The 16,388-nt window shown below is 42.7% G+C and overlaps 1 protein-coding gene across 3 annotated transcripts in view; it reads left to right on the forward strand.

The window, feature by feature from the left end:
* The first annotated feature begins 4,532 nt into the window (after positions 1 to 4,532).
* NFE2L1 (nuclear factor, erythroid 2 like 1) overlaps positions 4,533 to 16,388 on the forward strand; it is a 32,930-nt gene continuing 21,074 nt past the window's right edge. Inside the window, exons 1-4 of one of the 3 annotated variants that reach the window (XM_042472936.1) lie at positions 4,559 to 4,688; positions 6,914 to 7,144; positions 9,880 to 10,112; positions 10,401 to 10,912. In XM_042472936.1, the coding sequence (XP_042328870.1) occupies positions 10,403 to 10,912 (510 nt within the window). In that variant the 5' untranslated portion in view covers positions 4,559 to 4,688; positions 6,914 to 7,144; positions 9,880 to 10,112; positions 10,401 to 10,402. Of the gene's footprint in view, positions 4,689 to 6,913; positions 7,145 to 9,879; positions 10,113 to 10,155; positions 10,247 to 10,400; positions 10,913 to 16,388 lie in introns of those variants that run through there. The other 2 variants (XM_042472935.1, XM_042472937.1) reach the window with 2 other exon arrangements.

A 16,388-nucleotide genomic window follows, 5' to 3' on the forward strand; every position in this document is an offset into this window, starting at 1 on the left:
TGATTGCTCCAGGAAAGGCAAACATTTGCTCTCTCTGGCTGAAGATAATCCCTTCTTGCGACTTCCCAGACCTTCTGAGATGTTAATGTGAGAACTCCCTTAGGAGAGGTGTACATGACTTATCGCCTTGCCCATGCTGGAGGACAGGCTTGGAGTCTGGCCAGGGGTCATCCAAGGGTTATCATGGATTCCAAAATTTATATGAAACCAGCATGGGTAACAAATGAAGCTGTTTGTTTTTGTTTGTCACAGCTTTCATCTGTGAAATGTTGGAGGGTGTGTGAGAGTATAGCAGGTTGGGTCTCATTTACACAGGCAGCACAAACTGAACGCACTGCTATAGAGATGAACCTACCATTAAACAGTGAGGCAGCTGCTTCAAGGCGTAAATACTAAGAGTAGCAATGTCCTCTCCCTTCTGTTTTTCCCAGAGTCCTTTAAACTAGCACCCTGATGCACTAAAGTACAGTGGGTGGAGAAATATTGTTCTATATTAACAGTGTGTTGAAGTCAGATTCAACTCTTCCTCTGGTGCCAGTGTACATGGCATGTGAAGGGGAGATGATTATCTTGTCTTTACCCTCAGACTGCAGCAACTTTGGACTATAGCAGCATATGTAATTCCCCTTCCATAAAAGATTGCCTGCAGATAAGAAACATACAGGATAAAATTTCTGGTCCATCTCCCAGGCCTCAAAGTGGAACAAAAGCAAGGTTGTTGTTGTTGTTGTTGTTGTCATTGTCCCACTTTCCTCCCAAAATTAGGACTCACAGCTGCTTACAGTCTAAAAGCACAATACAATTAAAAACGTACAAAAGAGACAATTAAAATGGATCGACAATGAGAAGTTCAGATTTTCAGACAGCATAATGTGGAAGACTGAAAGTGGTTCTAAAAGATAAGAGAATAGAGTTTTTTGTTGTTGTTAACTGCCCTCAAGTCAATGCTGACCCATGGCAACCTTGTGGATGAGACATCTCCAAGACTCCCTGACCTCCACTGTTCTGCATAGTTCCTGCAAATTCATACTCATGATCACTTTAATAGAATCCATCCCATCTAACATGCAGCCTGCCTCTCTTTCTGCTTTTCTCCACCTTTCTTAGCATTACTGTCTTTTCCAATGATTCATGCCTTCTCGTGATGTATCCAAAGTACAACAGCCTCAGTTTTGTCATCTTGGCTACCAGGGAGATTTCTGGCTTGATCTGCTTATATGCCTTTTTGGCTGTCCATGGGATCTTCAGCACTCTTCTCCAGCACCACATCTCAAATGCATTGATTTTCTTCCTGTCTTCTTTCCTAACTGTCCAACTCTCACATGCATACATGGTAACAGGGAATACAATGGCTTGTGCGATTCTAACTTTTGTGCTCAATTGTATATCTTTGCATTTTAGGCTGAATTTATGTAGATTCTCCATGGTCATTACTGTATTTTTGCTTTCATTATGTTTAACAGTAACCTCCCTTTGCACTTTCTTCCTTGATTTTCCTTAGGAATTGTGCTAGGTTTGGGAGGTTTTTTGCTAGTATTATGGCATCGTCTGCATATCTTAGATTATTAATATTCCTTCCTCTTGTTTTTAGCCTTTTTTACAATATGTTCTACAGAGCCTCGTAACACTACAACCATCAAAATCTAATTTCCACTTCAATTGTTGCCTTCTTATTAAACAGTTTTTAATCACTTGCACTTGCCTTGGTATTCCCTTTCTGGCCATTCTGTCTTATAGAGTGGAGGAAAGGTAAATAAGTAAATAAATAAAAAGTAAATGGGAAAACACTGGCTGGGAATTAACTTGCTTCATTCTGTATGATTCTTCCATCTGAGATTTAACAGCTTAATCAGGAGAAGATGAGAAAGTCATCTTTAAAGGTTTGAATCAGACCATTAAGCCTTGATGATTCTAAGCATGCAGCATGAAGAAGCCATTTCTATAGGATACAAGTGTCCAGCAGTCTCATATATATATATATATATATATATATTATATATATATATATGGGAGGGGGTTTAATTACTGTTTTCCTTCCCTCTGCTACACTATGTCTTATATCAGCAACTTGTTTAGCGAGAATACTTTGCATGATTTCAATCTTCAACTTATTCCAGATATGAAAAAGACATGATAATAATGGATGTTAGCAGTGTAACCAGATAAACAGTGATTAGCAGACAGGTTTGTGGCTCAGGTTTCCACATGCACTCTGGAGCAGTTGGGTGCCTTTTGTTATTTTTATTATCTCTTTTGTATTTAATGCCAGGACTGTATATGGTATTTTAGAGTTAGTCACATAAGATAAAAAGACAGGTTCTTGCCCCACACTTGCCACTTTCAGTTTTGACTGAATGAAGGGCAGCTAGAGAGATACAGTTGTGGAGTGATGCGGAGACTAAAGAAATGATTAATAGAAAGGGTGAAATTGAAGAGGGGGAAAATAGATATTGCACCCTGTATGTGTTGGACTATGACTCTGGAGACCAGAGTTCGATATCTAGCTCGGCCATGAAACCCATTGGTGACTTTGGGAAAGTCTCAGCCTCAGGGGAAGAAAATGGTAAACCTCCTCTCCTCTGAACAAATCTTGCTAAGAAACAGGGACGTAGCTAGGATTTTAGGAAGGGGGGGTCCAGACTAAGTGCCACCATTATAATGGGGCTTGAGTGCGGCGGCGGCGCAGCAGCACACACCATTCATTTTTCTAATGGAAGGGGGGGGTCCGGACCCCCAGATCCCCCCCCCGGCTACATCCCTGTAAGAAAACACTCTTCTCCAGCACCATGTCTGAAATGAATTGATTTTCTTCCTATCTTCTTTCTTAACTATCCAGCTCTCACATCCATACATGATAATAGGGAATACGATTGCTTGTATGATTCTAACTTTTGTGCTCAGTTGTATATATCTTTACATTTTAGAATCTTTTCTACTTCTTTCATAGCTGCCGTCCGCATTCTTAATCATCTTCTAATTTCATGGCTGCAATCCCGGTTGCTATCGATGTTTGATCTCAGACACGAGAGGTCTTTTACTATTTCTGTTTCTTCTGTGTCTAGGCTGAATTTATGTAGGTTCTTTATGGTCATTACTTTATTTTTGTTTTCTTTATGTTCAACAGTACGCCTGCCTTTGCACTTTCTTCCTCGGTCTTGCAATAGCGAATACATTTCTATATGCTGCTTATCAGTGCACTTAAGCAGTTTTAAATGTGTGTAAGATAACTGCCCCCAACAAACTAGGTATTCATCATTATGACTCCGTGTGACTCAAATTCTGGTAAAATAATCCATGCCAAATTGTGGGATTCTGACAGTTTCAGTGACTTCAAAACCTTTATGTTACTTTTGAAAATTGAGATTGAAAATGTAGGATAAATTAGCCCAAAATGTAGGACATGAAAGGTCCACAATTTTTCTTAAATGTCCTACATTTTGTCCTGGTTTGTGGTAGAGAATTATGGCAACCCTAGATTTATGGGTACCCTAAGGCGAATGAACTCATCATGGGGTTTTCTTGGCAAGGCTTATTCAGAGGAGGTTTGCCATTGCTATCCTCTGAGGCTGAGATAGTGTGACTTGCCCAAGGCCACCAATTCGGTTTCCGTGGCTGAGCCGGAATTCGAATTCTGGTCTCCCTGGTACAAAACACACTTCAGAAATAATCCAGTTTGAGACCGCTTTAACTGCCCTGGCTCAGTTCTGGGAACTGTAGTTTTATGAGACATTAAGCCTTCTCTGTCACAGAGCTCTGCTGCCACAATAAACTACAATTCCCAGAATTCCCTAGCACTGAGCCAGGGCAGTTAAAGCGGTCTCAAACTGGATTATTTCACCAGTGTGTTTTGGAGATGTCAGTGTCCTAACCCAACACTCAAACCATTACACCAGGGTGGCTCTCATGGTTATTATCCTTTAGTTGAACTGTGTGTGTTTTAGTAGCTGTGAGGAAAATGTGTCTCTTGTTATGAGGGAATAAGCAAAAAAAAACAAAAAAAAAACAAAAAAAAAACACCACGTTTTAAAAGCAGAATTTTAATGTAACACTGGTTAAAGGACAGTATAGGAACATTTATGGACCCCATTTGGGTCATTGAAGGAAAACTTTAACGTTTCAGGTCCGTTGCTAATAGCAACCCAACCAAGATGGCGGCCCTTGGTAAACTGAGGCTCGGACTGTTAAACCGTTATGCAGATGACGTATTGGGAGCGGTGGGGGCGTGGCAAGGATTGGCTACATTAGACAATAGAAAAGACAACCAACGATCGGCGGTTGGTTGTTCCTCCTGCCACTCAAACCACAGGGTCCCGCCCAGGGACGACCGTTTAACGGATTGGCCAACGCGCCTCGTCAGTCAGCGCGTGGTGCTTGCCGACTCACGACCGCAGCGATTGGCCTTTCCCCTTTTCGGTCCCGCCCCTCCTTTGCGTTCCGATTGGCTAGTATTGTTGTCAGGCCCGTGGGCGGGAGGCGCTCCCCGCCCTGTGATTTCGCGAAGGAGCTGCCACTCATCTCAATCTTCGAAGGGGATTGGACGAGGGGCACGGCGGGAGGTGGGGAGAGAGGAGTCCTGGCAGACGGGTTTCCTGCTGTTTTGGGGCTGAGGAGAGGCACCGAGGCAAAGGCCTCCCGAAGGTAGCGGCAGCGGGTGTTGATGGACTGAAGAGAGAAGCGGAGCAGAAGAAGTATGGAGTCCGCGAAGGGACAAAAGGGCTGGTTGTCTGGGGCGGAGGGGACGGAACTGAACAAAGGGATTGCTTATTCAGTGGTTCTCAACCTTAAGGCCTCCAGACGTTTTGGACTTCAATTCCCAGAAGCCCCAGTCATTATGTTCATTGTTCAGGAATTCTGGGAGTTGAAGTCTAAAAATCCCTATAGAGGACCAAAGGTTGAGGACCATTGGAGGCGTTGGTGGGGAGTGTGATTTCCGTTGCCATTGTCTGAGGCTGAGAGAGTGTGACTTTTGTGTGTTGTGTGTCTTCAAGTCATCTCCGACTTACGGCGACCCTATTTTGAGGTTTTCTTGGCAAGCTTCGTCAGTGGAGGATTTCCATTGCCACCCTTTGAGGCTGAGACAGTGTGACTTGGATGTGTGTGTGGTGTGTGTGCCTTCAAGTCGTTCCCGACTTATGCTGACCCTAAGCCTTGAAGACACACAACGCATACACAAACACTATCGTTGGCTCATAGAATGGTAGAGTTGGAAGAGACCACAAGGGCCCCCCAGTCCAACCCCATTCTGCCATGCAGGAACTCACAATCAAAGCACCCTTGACAGATGGCCATCCAGCCTCTGTTTAAAAACCTCCAAAGAAGGAGACTTCATCTCTCTCCGAGGAAGGAGTGTGTTCCACTGTTGAACAGACCTTACTCCTGACAGTAAGAGCTGTCCGACAGTGGAACAAACTCCCTTGGAGTGTAGTGGAGTCTCCTTCCTTGGAGGTCTTTAAACAGAGGCTGAATGGCCATCTGTCATTGGGGATGCCATGTCATTGATTTGGATTTCCTGTATGGCAGAATGGGGTTGGACTGGGGGGGCCCTTGGGGTCTCTTCCAACTCTATGATTCTATGAGAGTGGGGGTGTTCGTTGTGTGCCTTCAAGTCGCCTCCGGCTTATGGCGACCCTATCATGGGGCTTTCTTGGCAAGTTTCATCAGAGGGGTATTTCCATTGCCTTCCCCTGAGGCTGAGGGAGTGTGACCTGGGTACAAAGAGTAACAAAGATGGAAGAGGAGGTAAAAACGAAGTAGGCCAGGTAAGGGAGGAGGGTGTAGGTGCAGTGGGGGACTGGAGTGTAGTGAGGACAGGATCAAGAGAAGTGGGGGGAAGAGAGTGTTGGGGGGCGGGAAAGAGGGGCTGTTGGGGGGAAAGGAGTTGGGGGTGTAGTTCAGGGGGGCTGTGGGAATGTAGGGGGCGAAGGCCCATGGGTTTCTTGGCGCCAGGAGTGAGGGGTGGAGGAGGAAACCGTAGGGCAGGTTTAGGGGTGTGTGATGCTTGAGGCTGTGGGAAGGGCGGTGGTGGAGCCAGGTAGGATCAGGCGTGGGAAGGTCTGAGCGAAGGGAATCTGGGAATTCAAAACACCTGGTAGGTCTAGAACAAAAGCCAAAGGGTGGGGAGTGGTGGAGGCTCAGGATGTAAAGGAGCCTACAGTTCAGATCCTGTAGCACCTTTGAGACTAACTGAAAGAAAGAAATTGGCAGCATGTGCTTTCCTAGACCTCAATCTACTTCCTCAGATGCATTTGGTGGAGTGGAAGCCAGGGTCAGACATACATATGCCATGTAGGAGACTAAATGTTAAAGTTACGATGGAGAAGGAAGGAGAGAAAGAATCCCCTTTACTGATTACCCTTGCTGTTGTTTTTTCCAATTTATGGCGACCCTGTTGGGGGAAAGTGAAGGCAAGCCGAAGCCAGAGTTCACTGGGATGGTGGTTGCAAGAGAGTGAAAGAGTTTCGATTCTGACTGCAGGCGAGTGTGGGAGAGGAGTAGTGAATGCAGAAGATAAGTGAGAGTTGGTGATATGAGTAGTAAAAGGAATTTAAATTAGAGGGGCTGAAGGAAGGCGTGTGTGTGTGTGTGTGTGTGTTGTGTGCCTTCAAGTAGTTCCCAACTGATGGCGACCCTATCATGGGGTTTTCTTGGCAAGATTTTTTCAGAGGAGGTTTGCCATTTCCTGAGGCTGAGAGTGTGTGACTTGGCCAAGGTCACCCAATGGGTTTTTTGGCTGAGTGGGGAATTGTAAGGACCCCTAGAGAAAGTAGTGAAGAACAAGGTAATGGATTCTAGGAGACGTGTAATTTAGAAATTCATTCTGTTTCAGTGACTGCAAAGAACCATTGAATTGCACTGAGTTGGGGAGTATTAGAAGAACAGTGTAATGTTGAGGAAATCCTCTCTTACCTTACAGGGTTGTTATAAGAACTACTGTAGTAATGTATGTAAACATCCAGAAAGGGCACTACTGTGTGAATGCAGTGTATCCATAAGGTGGCAGAGTGAATTGTGAATGGCACCACGAACACCTCAAGATAGTTATTTGGTGGCTCCTGATGTTCCCTCCTATGATTATTCCACATCCCACCCATTTGGATAGACTTCTGCGAAAGACAAATCAGAAGGGCAGTCTGTTTTTAAGAAGGTGTGTGTGCTCATCCTGAAGCATTCAATAGTCTTCTCTGAATTGGTTAGCATTTGTGGGGTTCATGGTGGTTCATAAACATACTTTCACTCCACTTGTCTCAGTGGCCATGTGCAAAGTTAATACTCCACTCCTTGGTCATTTGGGGATGGTTCCTAAAGACCTTTGGGAAAACTGCCAGTTTCCTTTGACTGATAATATTCCAATGGCGATCCAGAAAGACTTAATACAGGTATAGTCCAGTATCCATGTAGTGTCAGAGAGGAGTGCAAGGCAGGTGGAGTCATATTACAGATCAGTAACAGACAAGAGAGAACAAAATGTGAGACTTTGGGCAGTGGGAAAGTTGCAGAGATACCATTTTTAGAAACTGTTCTGGAGACTAGATTTATTTGGAGACATGGATAAAAAAGTGAGAGAAAGATGTTAATTAGAGCATGTCTGGACAGTACATCCCTAAGACTATGCTCTGTATTTAATGGTGTATTTAATCCAGATGAGCAGCCCCACCTGACCATGGGTTGAAATTCCCATTCCACAGATGAATGTTACATAATATCGACTTTTGTACGCCTCGTTTTAATAGTTTTGAGCGTGATTATGGAAAAATTCCTCAGAGCAACAATGTGTGTTAATCCATTGAGTTTAGTGGGACTTACTTCCAAGAGGTATGGTTAGGATTGAGCTTTCAGATTTTTAAAGGGAGTTAAGTCGATTAATTGATGTGAGAGTTTTGGAAACATGAACCGGTTGACAGCAGTAGCGAAATCAAGATTCTAGAAGGGGGAAGGAGCATAGTCAAACATTTTTTGTTGTGTAAATGGGACACGGTGGCTTAGTGGTTAAGACGCCAGTTTGGTCAATTTTAGGGTCAGAAAGTTGGCAGTTTGAGGCCCAAGCACTGCGTGACAGAGTGAGCTCCCATCACTATTCTCAGCTTCTGCCAATCTGGCAGTTCAAAAGCATGCAAAGATAAATAGGTACCACTTCAGTGGAAGGTAACAGCCTTTGGTGCAGTCATGCTGGCCACATGACCATGTAAGTTGTCTTTGGACAACACTAGTTCTTTGGCTTAGTAACGGATATGAGCATCGCCCTCTACAGTCAGTTACAACTAGACATTCATGTCAAGGAGAAACCTTTACCTTTAAATATCCTAAAAACAGCAGATCCATCTGAACTTGGAAACTAAGCAAGGTTAGCCCTGATTAGTACTTGAATGAGAGACCCCAACAAATGCTAGGTATGGTAGGCTATATTTCACAGGGGGGAAAAACTGGCAAAACCACCTCTGAGGATTCTTTACCTAAGAAAGGCCTATGAAATTCATGGGTTGCCAAAGGTCAACAGACAATTTGAAGGCACATACACACAGAAAAGCACAGGCTATGCACGTGCTAGTCTGTGAAAAGCTTTTGCAGTAGTGCCTGGCCTACAGGGGAATTTCCCAGGTTTTCTCCAATGCCAGTAAGGCTGCATTTTGATGAGGGTTAAAATGACACTGAAATGTGAGTCCAGAAAGCCACAGTGACTGAGAAGTTAGGATTATAGAGGGGCCATGTCAAAGCACATGCACATTCTTTGAGGATTCTGGCTCTCCTTTAAAAGCAGTAACAACTTACAAATCACATGTCTGACGGAAAGGGAAAGTGGGTGGTGAAATGCGATAGTAGGGCAAGCCAGCGAGATTGAATTAGAATAAATATATTATTGCTTTTAAAAGATCAAGGTGTGGATTTTGAAACTTCTGGTTTCCCACTTACTGCTGCTAGTGACAACTTTTGTAGCAAACAAAACTGGGACTCAGGGTGGCTCACAATATTAAAAACAGTACAATTAAAAGCGTACAAAAATAGTAAAGTACATTAAACAGAATTAAGTTATTACAATATTAAAACGAGTTACATGTTAAAAGAATAAAATACAATTAAATATAAAAATGTTAAAAATGCTTTAAAACAATACAACTCCATCCCATCCCATCCCATGCTTTAAAAACTTTGTTTTAAAAGCCTGTCTAAACAGGTAAGTCTTACCCTGTCGGAGGAAGGCTAACATGGAGGGGGCCATTCTGGCTTCCCTGGGCAGGGAGTTCCACAGTTTAGGGACAGCCACAAAAAAGGCCCTCTCTCATGTTGCCACCAACCGTGATGGTGATGAGACAAATGTGAGTTTATCATTAAGTGCCAGAAAGTCACATGTATATATAGGGGTAAATAGTGACTGAGGTATCTTGTGTGTTAAAGATTAGCTTTCCACTCCTCTAAAATGGAATACTTACTTGCACTCATTTTAAATTGTCCAGAAAGCAACGCGGAATAAAAGCATAATCAGCACGCTTTAAAGTCACAATTATAAGCCGTCAGCAGGTAGACTGTAATGGATGATTGGAAAGGGAAGAAGCTGCCAGGGTACTTTACAGTGTTTATGTCATTTGACTCTTTTCTTTTTCTTGCTGAGAAGTGAAAGGAAAGTAGAGAGAAGGGCACAGTAGAAAGTTGATGTTGCCTTGAACTGTAGAATGGAGGAGGAGGAGAGAAGCAGAGCAGTACAGACATAAATTTAACTTTCTGTTTTTGTGGCAGGATATATATTTTTTCGTTCTGGGTGGACTACATAGACCCTAGCTGTACAGGTTTCTTTGTGTCCCACAGATAATGAAACATCTAAGTGCTGAACTCTGTACAAAGGGTGGTGTCACCTTATCACCTTCATTTTTTTTGGCTGTGTTTCAGTTTATGACGAAACCTACAGAAAGCAACACAGAGGAAGAGTCATTGAACCTTTCCCTGCTCTGGAATCTTGGACTTTTAATTGTTCCTTCAGGAAGCTTCTGAGAGTTGGAGAAGGAGGAAGGAGGGGGGAAAGTGCGAACTTGCAGCTGTTCCGGAGGACTTGTCCCATCTTGTAGCTGGTGTGGGAAGCTAAAAGACTCGAGGAAGTTGCTGTATGTGGACTCTTTGAGACAGTAAGTCACATGGTTTATACGTAACTACCTCAGCTCACTTACAAAACAGTCTTGAACAGGGAGAGCGCACCAGAAACAGGAGTGCTCTTGCTGGGAGGAAATTTTCTCACTTTTGGGACTTGATTCTTTTGGTGGTAATCTGATTACTTTTAATTTTTTTTCTAAAAAGAAGTTTGAGCAGTTCAATTGAATGCTTTGATCCTTTAAATAATTGAGTAAAGAGCTAGCTTGTTGATTGGTGAGGGTTTTATTGCCCTTATGCTACATGCATTTACTTTTCTTTTGCAGAAATGCTTTCTCTGAAGAAGTATTTTACAGAAGGACTCATCCAATTCACCATTATTCTCAGCTTGATCGGTGTGAGGGTGGATGTAGATACGTATCTGAACTCACATCTTCCCCCTCTACGGGAAATCTTTTTGGGCCAGAGCTCAGCCTACACTCAAACACAGTTCCATAACCTGCGGAACACTTTAGACGACTATGCCATCCATCCCAAAAGTGTAGACCTGGACTACTATTTCACAGCTCGACGGCTTCTTAACCAGGTGAGGGCACTGGACAGGTTTCAGGTGCCTTCCACTGAAGTCAGTGCATGGTTGGTACATCGAGATCCTGAAGGTTCTGTCTCCAGTGCTCAACCCAGTACAGGCATTGCTCTTGAGAATGGCAACAGCTTGCAAGATGGAACTGTTCCAGACAATGTAGTGAGAGAAAGTGGAGCAGAACAGGGATTTGCCGAAGAACTGGAAGATCTAGGTGCAGTGGCTCCTCCAGTGAATGGTGATCTAACAAAAGAGGTATGTTGTTTCCCATAATGCACTACATGGGCTGAAGTGATGGGGAAAAGGGAATTGCTTGAGACTCTCTCTGTTACTTTCAGCAATAAAATGCTTATTATCAATTGCTTAACATCTGGTTGACTTGGGTAACAGGAATAGATATTGGGAACCTTTCGTTTGTGATAGGAGGCATGTTGATCTGAACTTGAGATCACTTAAACTTTTTAATTTTATTTATTCAAGCCATTTATTTATTGTATCTTGATGCACCAGGGCTTCTAGGGTTTTTGCTACTGTTTGCAAGAGGCCTTTCATTTAATAACACCACCTGCTTACTTTTCAGAATGAGGTAACAGTCTTATTGCACATATCAAATGAGATGGTGATTTATTCAGCTCTGGAATATTACCATGGGAATGTTTACTCTGCATTCAAAAGCACCCCTGGGTAGGGTAGATCTTTTTAGCCACTTTAATATCTAGTTTTACTGTACACTAAATGATACGTTTTCTACCTCCACTTTGTTTTCTCACCACCTGCTGTCTCTTTAAGGTTTTCTTAATGTAGGTCTGTTCTGGTTTAGCCTGTTTATATTTGTGTTTGCTTAGAGACAAATGTTTATGTGCATGCATAAAGCCCTGTCCAAACCACTGCATGGAATGGTTGTAGAGAATTACTTACAGACTGCTTTTAATCCCTGGCATCTTATGTTGCAAGTTGACAGGGTTACTAAAACTGGTGGGCAGACTGGGGGTTGTTCAGGCAGCTGTTGTGGCTGTCTTTCTCTCTTGTCATGGTCTCTCATTCCTTCTATTGTCAAAAATAGGCTAACAGTTTCAGAGATTTTGCCTTTGAAAATCTAAAAGTGAAACTTGCCTTACTTATGTTTTCTGTGTAGTGTAAGTAGGTGACTGTACCCAATGAGAATGAATTACTTAAATAGGAGGGGTGTGTGTGTGTACACTGACACAAGGAGAATAGGAAAGTAGTACATGTAGGCAGAAAAAATGATAGGTGACACTTGGCTTGACAACACTTCAGTGGGCCCTTACCTTACGCGGGGAATCTGTTCCAGACCCCACTGTGTAAGCGAAATCCAGTGTATGCTGGAGCCCCATTAGAAATAATGGGGCTCATGCCCACAGTGTGGTGTGTGCCATGGGCACACGACCCATTACTTCTTCTAGGGTGTGCAAGGGCTTTTTCTGGTGCGGCTTTCAGCATATGCTGAAAGCTGTGTAAGGTGTGCATACGTATGATGTGGGCGCACTGTACATGTGAAAGCAATCTAGGAGTCTTAGTAGATCACAAGCTGAACATGAGTTAGTGTGATGCAGTAGCTAAAAAAGCCAATACTATTCTAGGCTGCATCAATAGGAGTGTAGTGATCAAGGGACATAATTGTACTGCTCTATTCTGCTTTGATGAGACCTCACCTGGGATTACCATGTCCAGTTCTAGGAACCACAATCAAAGAGATATTCACAAGCTGGAGCGTGTCCAGAATAGGGCAACCAAAATGGTAAAAGGTCTGAAACCATAGCCTGTGAGGGACAGCATAGTGAGCTGGGTATGTTTAACCTGGAGAAGAAAAGAAAATATTTTGAAGGATGTCTTACTGAAGATGGAGCAAGCTTGTTTCCTTCTGCTCCAGAGACTAGGATATAGAGCAGTGGATTCAAACTACAGTTTTGATTGTGTGTTCCAGCATTGGGGGGGGGGGGGGGGTTGGACTGGATGGGTCTTGTGATCTCTCCCAACTTTATGATTCTCTGATTTTACTTGAGTGCCCCTTTGTGCCATGTAGAGCAGGGGATGACATGATCATGCCACAGCTTCGGTATAATTCTGGAATATTTTATTCCATGCTTATGCTGAGAGAACCTTTTGTACATAACATCTGCAGCAATGCAAGACAATAAGCCAGTATAATTATCACACACATGTAATGTAGACTGAGGCAGCTAGCACTTTACCTAAGAGTTCATGAATGTGGTGAGGTTTAAACTGAGGTCTTACTCATTCTCAGATCATTTGGCTAACCATTATGTGAAGACTAGCTTTTGTACTCTCAGTAGTGGTGATGTTCTGGTACTGGGAGCACATAAAACTGCAGGATGGTGTAGGAATAGGGACAGTTATTTTGCTTGCAGTGAGTCATTCTGCTTTTTTCAGTTGTGCAGAGAATTAAAAAAATCAGACACCGGTCACAGAATACTCTGGATCTGAGACAGACAATTCAAATTTAAAAGAGTGCATTACTGAACTTCTCTAGTCCCCTAACACAAATGAGGGGAGGAAATTAAGTATTGGGAATACATTTATTCATATTAACCTGCTGAGTGCTAGTATTTTCACAGCATTTGTATACTCTCCTGGTAAGATGATACTATTAATTTTAGTGCTAGTGGTGTTCTGGGAGATGCATGGAATAAAAACAAAACTCAACAGGCTTATGTTTCACTGTGAATGAACAGTACAGAGATGGTCAGGAACAGAAAGAAATCATAATTGTAGAGAAGAGGGATTATGCCATACAAGAGCAGCTAAACTGAGGCAAAAATGCTTCAGAAAAGACTTTGTGAAAGGCAGTTTGGCCTTTAATAATGCTGTATAATAGTAAAAGGGTTTGTGGAGTAAGGTGGGCTATTGCGAATGCTGAAAAGGGCGAAGAAGAATGGGAGGAGGAGCACGAACTATTTGGTGCAGTGCCTAATATAGTTGGTTATAGAAAAGCAAGTTCATTTGAAACTTGTAGGTCACTTGTGCAAGCCATTTCTCTCAGAATAACCTATTTTACTGACTGCTTTAAAGCTAAAATTGTAGACTGAGCTCCTCTGGGGATGTACAGGGTACATCTGTAATAGATTGTAGTTATAATAGCAGATGGGGTGAGTTACTGTGGCCCTCACATTAGAGACATATTTGAATCTAGAGGAAATTGACTTCAAGTATTACTTTGGTCATAAATATATCGTACAGCTTTGGACTTTCTCTTGCCCCGCTCCTTAAATTTTCTATACATAAACTGGGAATAGTTGCCTACCTTACAAGGTAGGTTTAAAGCAGAAGCTCATAAAAAATGTAAACCATTAGACAGTACTGGAGCCTCCAAGCTGCAGTAGAAGTAGTTTGTGCCATTTTTAAGGAGGAAGCTGCAGTATTGCTATGAGGTCTTGCTATGATGATAATGGTGATAATGGTTTTTGCTATATGACTTAGAGAGCATTAAACTATTGCTGTATCTGTGAGAGGTATGAAACAAATACTTTACAGAAGAAATAAAAAAAGTGCTTGATGTGGACAGGCAGGGTGGCACGAAACCACTTTTAGTGGTCTTTAGGGCCTTGCTGTTATTTTTTGCTTCCTAAAATCTGATTGAGCTCCCAAATGCATTGCTGGATTTCATTTTGTGCATCTGTTCTTTGCCCAGTGGATAAAATCAGCCTGCTATGAGAACCCTAGCCGGCTTAAACTGGATCCACTGACAAGGAAGAATTTGGGCTAATCCAAATACCAGCTTGTGTGGGAGGTAAGTGTTGCTGCAACCCTCCAAACCATCTTTTCTCATGCAGCAAATGCCATAACGCACTTGCTGTGGGCCTACACGTCCTCTTGCAGCAGCTGAACAGCCTCCCCCTGTCTGATCAATGTGGTGAGACAGTATCTGTGCTGAGAGGGTATCTTTGGTTGGCAGCCTAAAACATGTAAACTGGTAAGATAGAGCTTCTGATTCTTTATTTCAGTACAGTATGTGATAACCACCAATCATACCCCAGCTGATTATGTAGTTGATTTGATTTGTATGCTGGTTAAAAATATATATGCCAAACTACTTCAGAACATAATAAATTCAAGCAACACAGTTAAAAAAAATCAGTACAAAATTCATGGCTTCCTGACATTTTCGAACCCCAGTACTTCTCTGTTCAGCATTTGCATCATGAAGCAGCCTGAGCAGTGTGTGTGTGTGTGTTTTGCGGATGGGGGAGGCGCTCGTTATGGGACTGTTCTGTTTCTGCTTCAAAGTAGTGAATGATCCTTTGGGCGACAAAAAATTGGCTTAACATTTCTCCCCAGATTTTAGAAAAAGGGGGAGGCAATTTCCAGGCAGTGTTTTGCCCCTGTACAGGCCAAACTGCTTATAAGTACAGCATTTTCCTTCCCCTAGCCCTGCAAAGCCCCCAAACCTCCTTAAAAGGAAGGGAAAATCATCCCAAATGCTTGGCTGGAACTACATAGTGTCACTTCAGGCATGCTGAAACTTCCTGATGTAGACCCCTATGTTGATGTCTACTGCTTTAGAAGCTGCTTTTGTACCATTATATGATTCTGGCAGTTGTCAGTAGACCCGTTGGGGAGGATATAATTCAAGGTAGGTGATTATGGTCATTCAGATTTTTTTCTCTGTGGGCCCACCAATCCCTCATCTTTGGCTTTGTTGGCTAAGGCTGATGGGAGTTACAGACTAAAAACATTTGGGGGGGGGGGGCACAGATGCTCGCTCCTAGTTACCATTCCCTTTATCTGGGCCTTACTATGGCTGCTTTTACACTGGTTTTTTTTATCCCTGTTTCTGTTAAATGCTTGGATCTCTGAAGCATTTTCTGAAATAGTCTTCCACCCACTTTCAATTTGTACTTCTTTGCTTACGATATCTGCCAGTCTTACCTTTCTGCCAGTCTTACCTTCTTTTAGCTTCCATGGTTGCAAGAATGCTGCCCCCTTGACTTTCTTCCCCATCTTATATACTTGTATATATCGACTTAAAGCAACCCCATGAATTTTTCATAGGGTTTTGTTAGGCAAGGAATACTCAGAGATGGTTTTGCAAATTCCTTACTCTGAAATATACCCTATAGCATTTGGTCTGTGTTGGTGGTCTCCTATCCAAGTACTAACCAGGGCTGATCATGCTTGGTTACCAAGGTCAGATATGATCTTGTACCGTTAGGCTATGCTTAACCAGACAATTTTGTATTGCCACCACATTCCCCTAGAGATATGGAAGACTATTTGCTTTTCATTTGAAATGTAGAAGCTTCTTTCAAAGCCATGTTTTGGCTTTGTTTTTCTTTCCTGGGCAGTTGAAGCACTTGCATGGGACTTTGAGATGACAAGGGATATTGGCTTAATGGGGATAATGCAGATGACATACTGTTATGGTAGTTGTTTCTGAGTAGCAGATTAGTGGGAAATCTTCCATGCACTCTGGATGATTGGACTGAGAACAAAAAAACCCACATAAATTTGCTTATCAAAAATTATGTTGCTGAAAATTGGTGCCTTCCTTCCTGGCAACCATGGCATAGATTCATTTGTTTATACAATTTAAATATTATTGGGACAGGTGCAAGTGTAGTAAATGGGAATTTTCATGTTACTCTTCTAATGTCATCCTTGTTTGGATTGTTTAGCTCTCCAAATTTCTTCATAAACAAGAACAAGGTGGCTCTTGATGATTGGTAAAATTCAAGCTTTTCTTTTCTTCTCC

The sequence above is a fragment of the Sceloporus undulatus genome, chromosome 6 (genome assembly GCF_019175285.1).
Source record: "Sceloporus undulatus isolate JIND9_A2432 ecotype Alabama chromosome 6, SceUnd_v1.1, whole genome shotgun sequence".
Classification (NCBI taxonomy): domain Eukaryota; kingdom Metazoa; phylum Chordata; class Lepidosauria; order Squamata; family Phrynosomatidae; genus Sceloporus; species Sceloporus undulatus.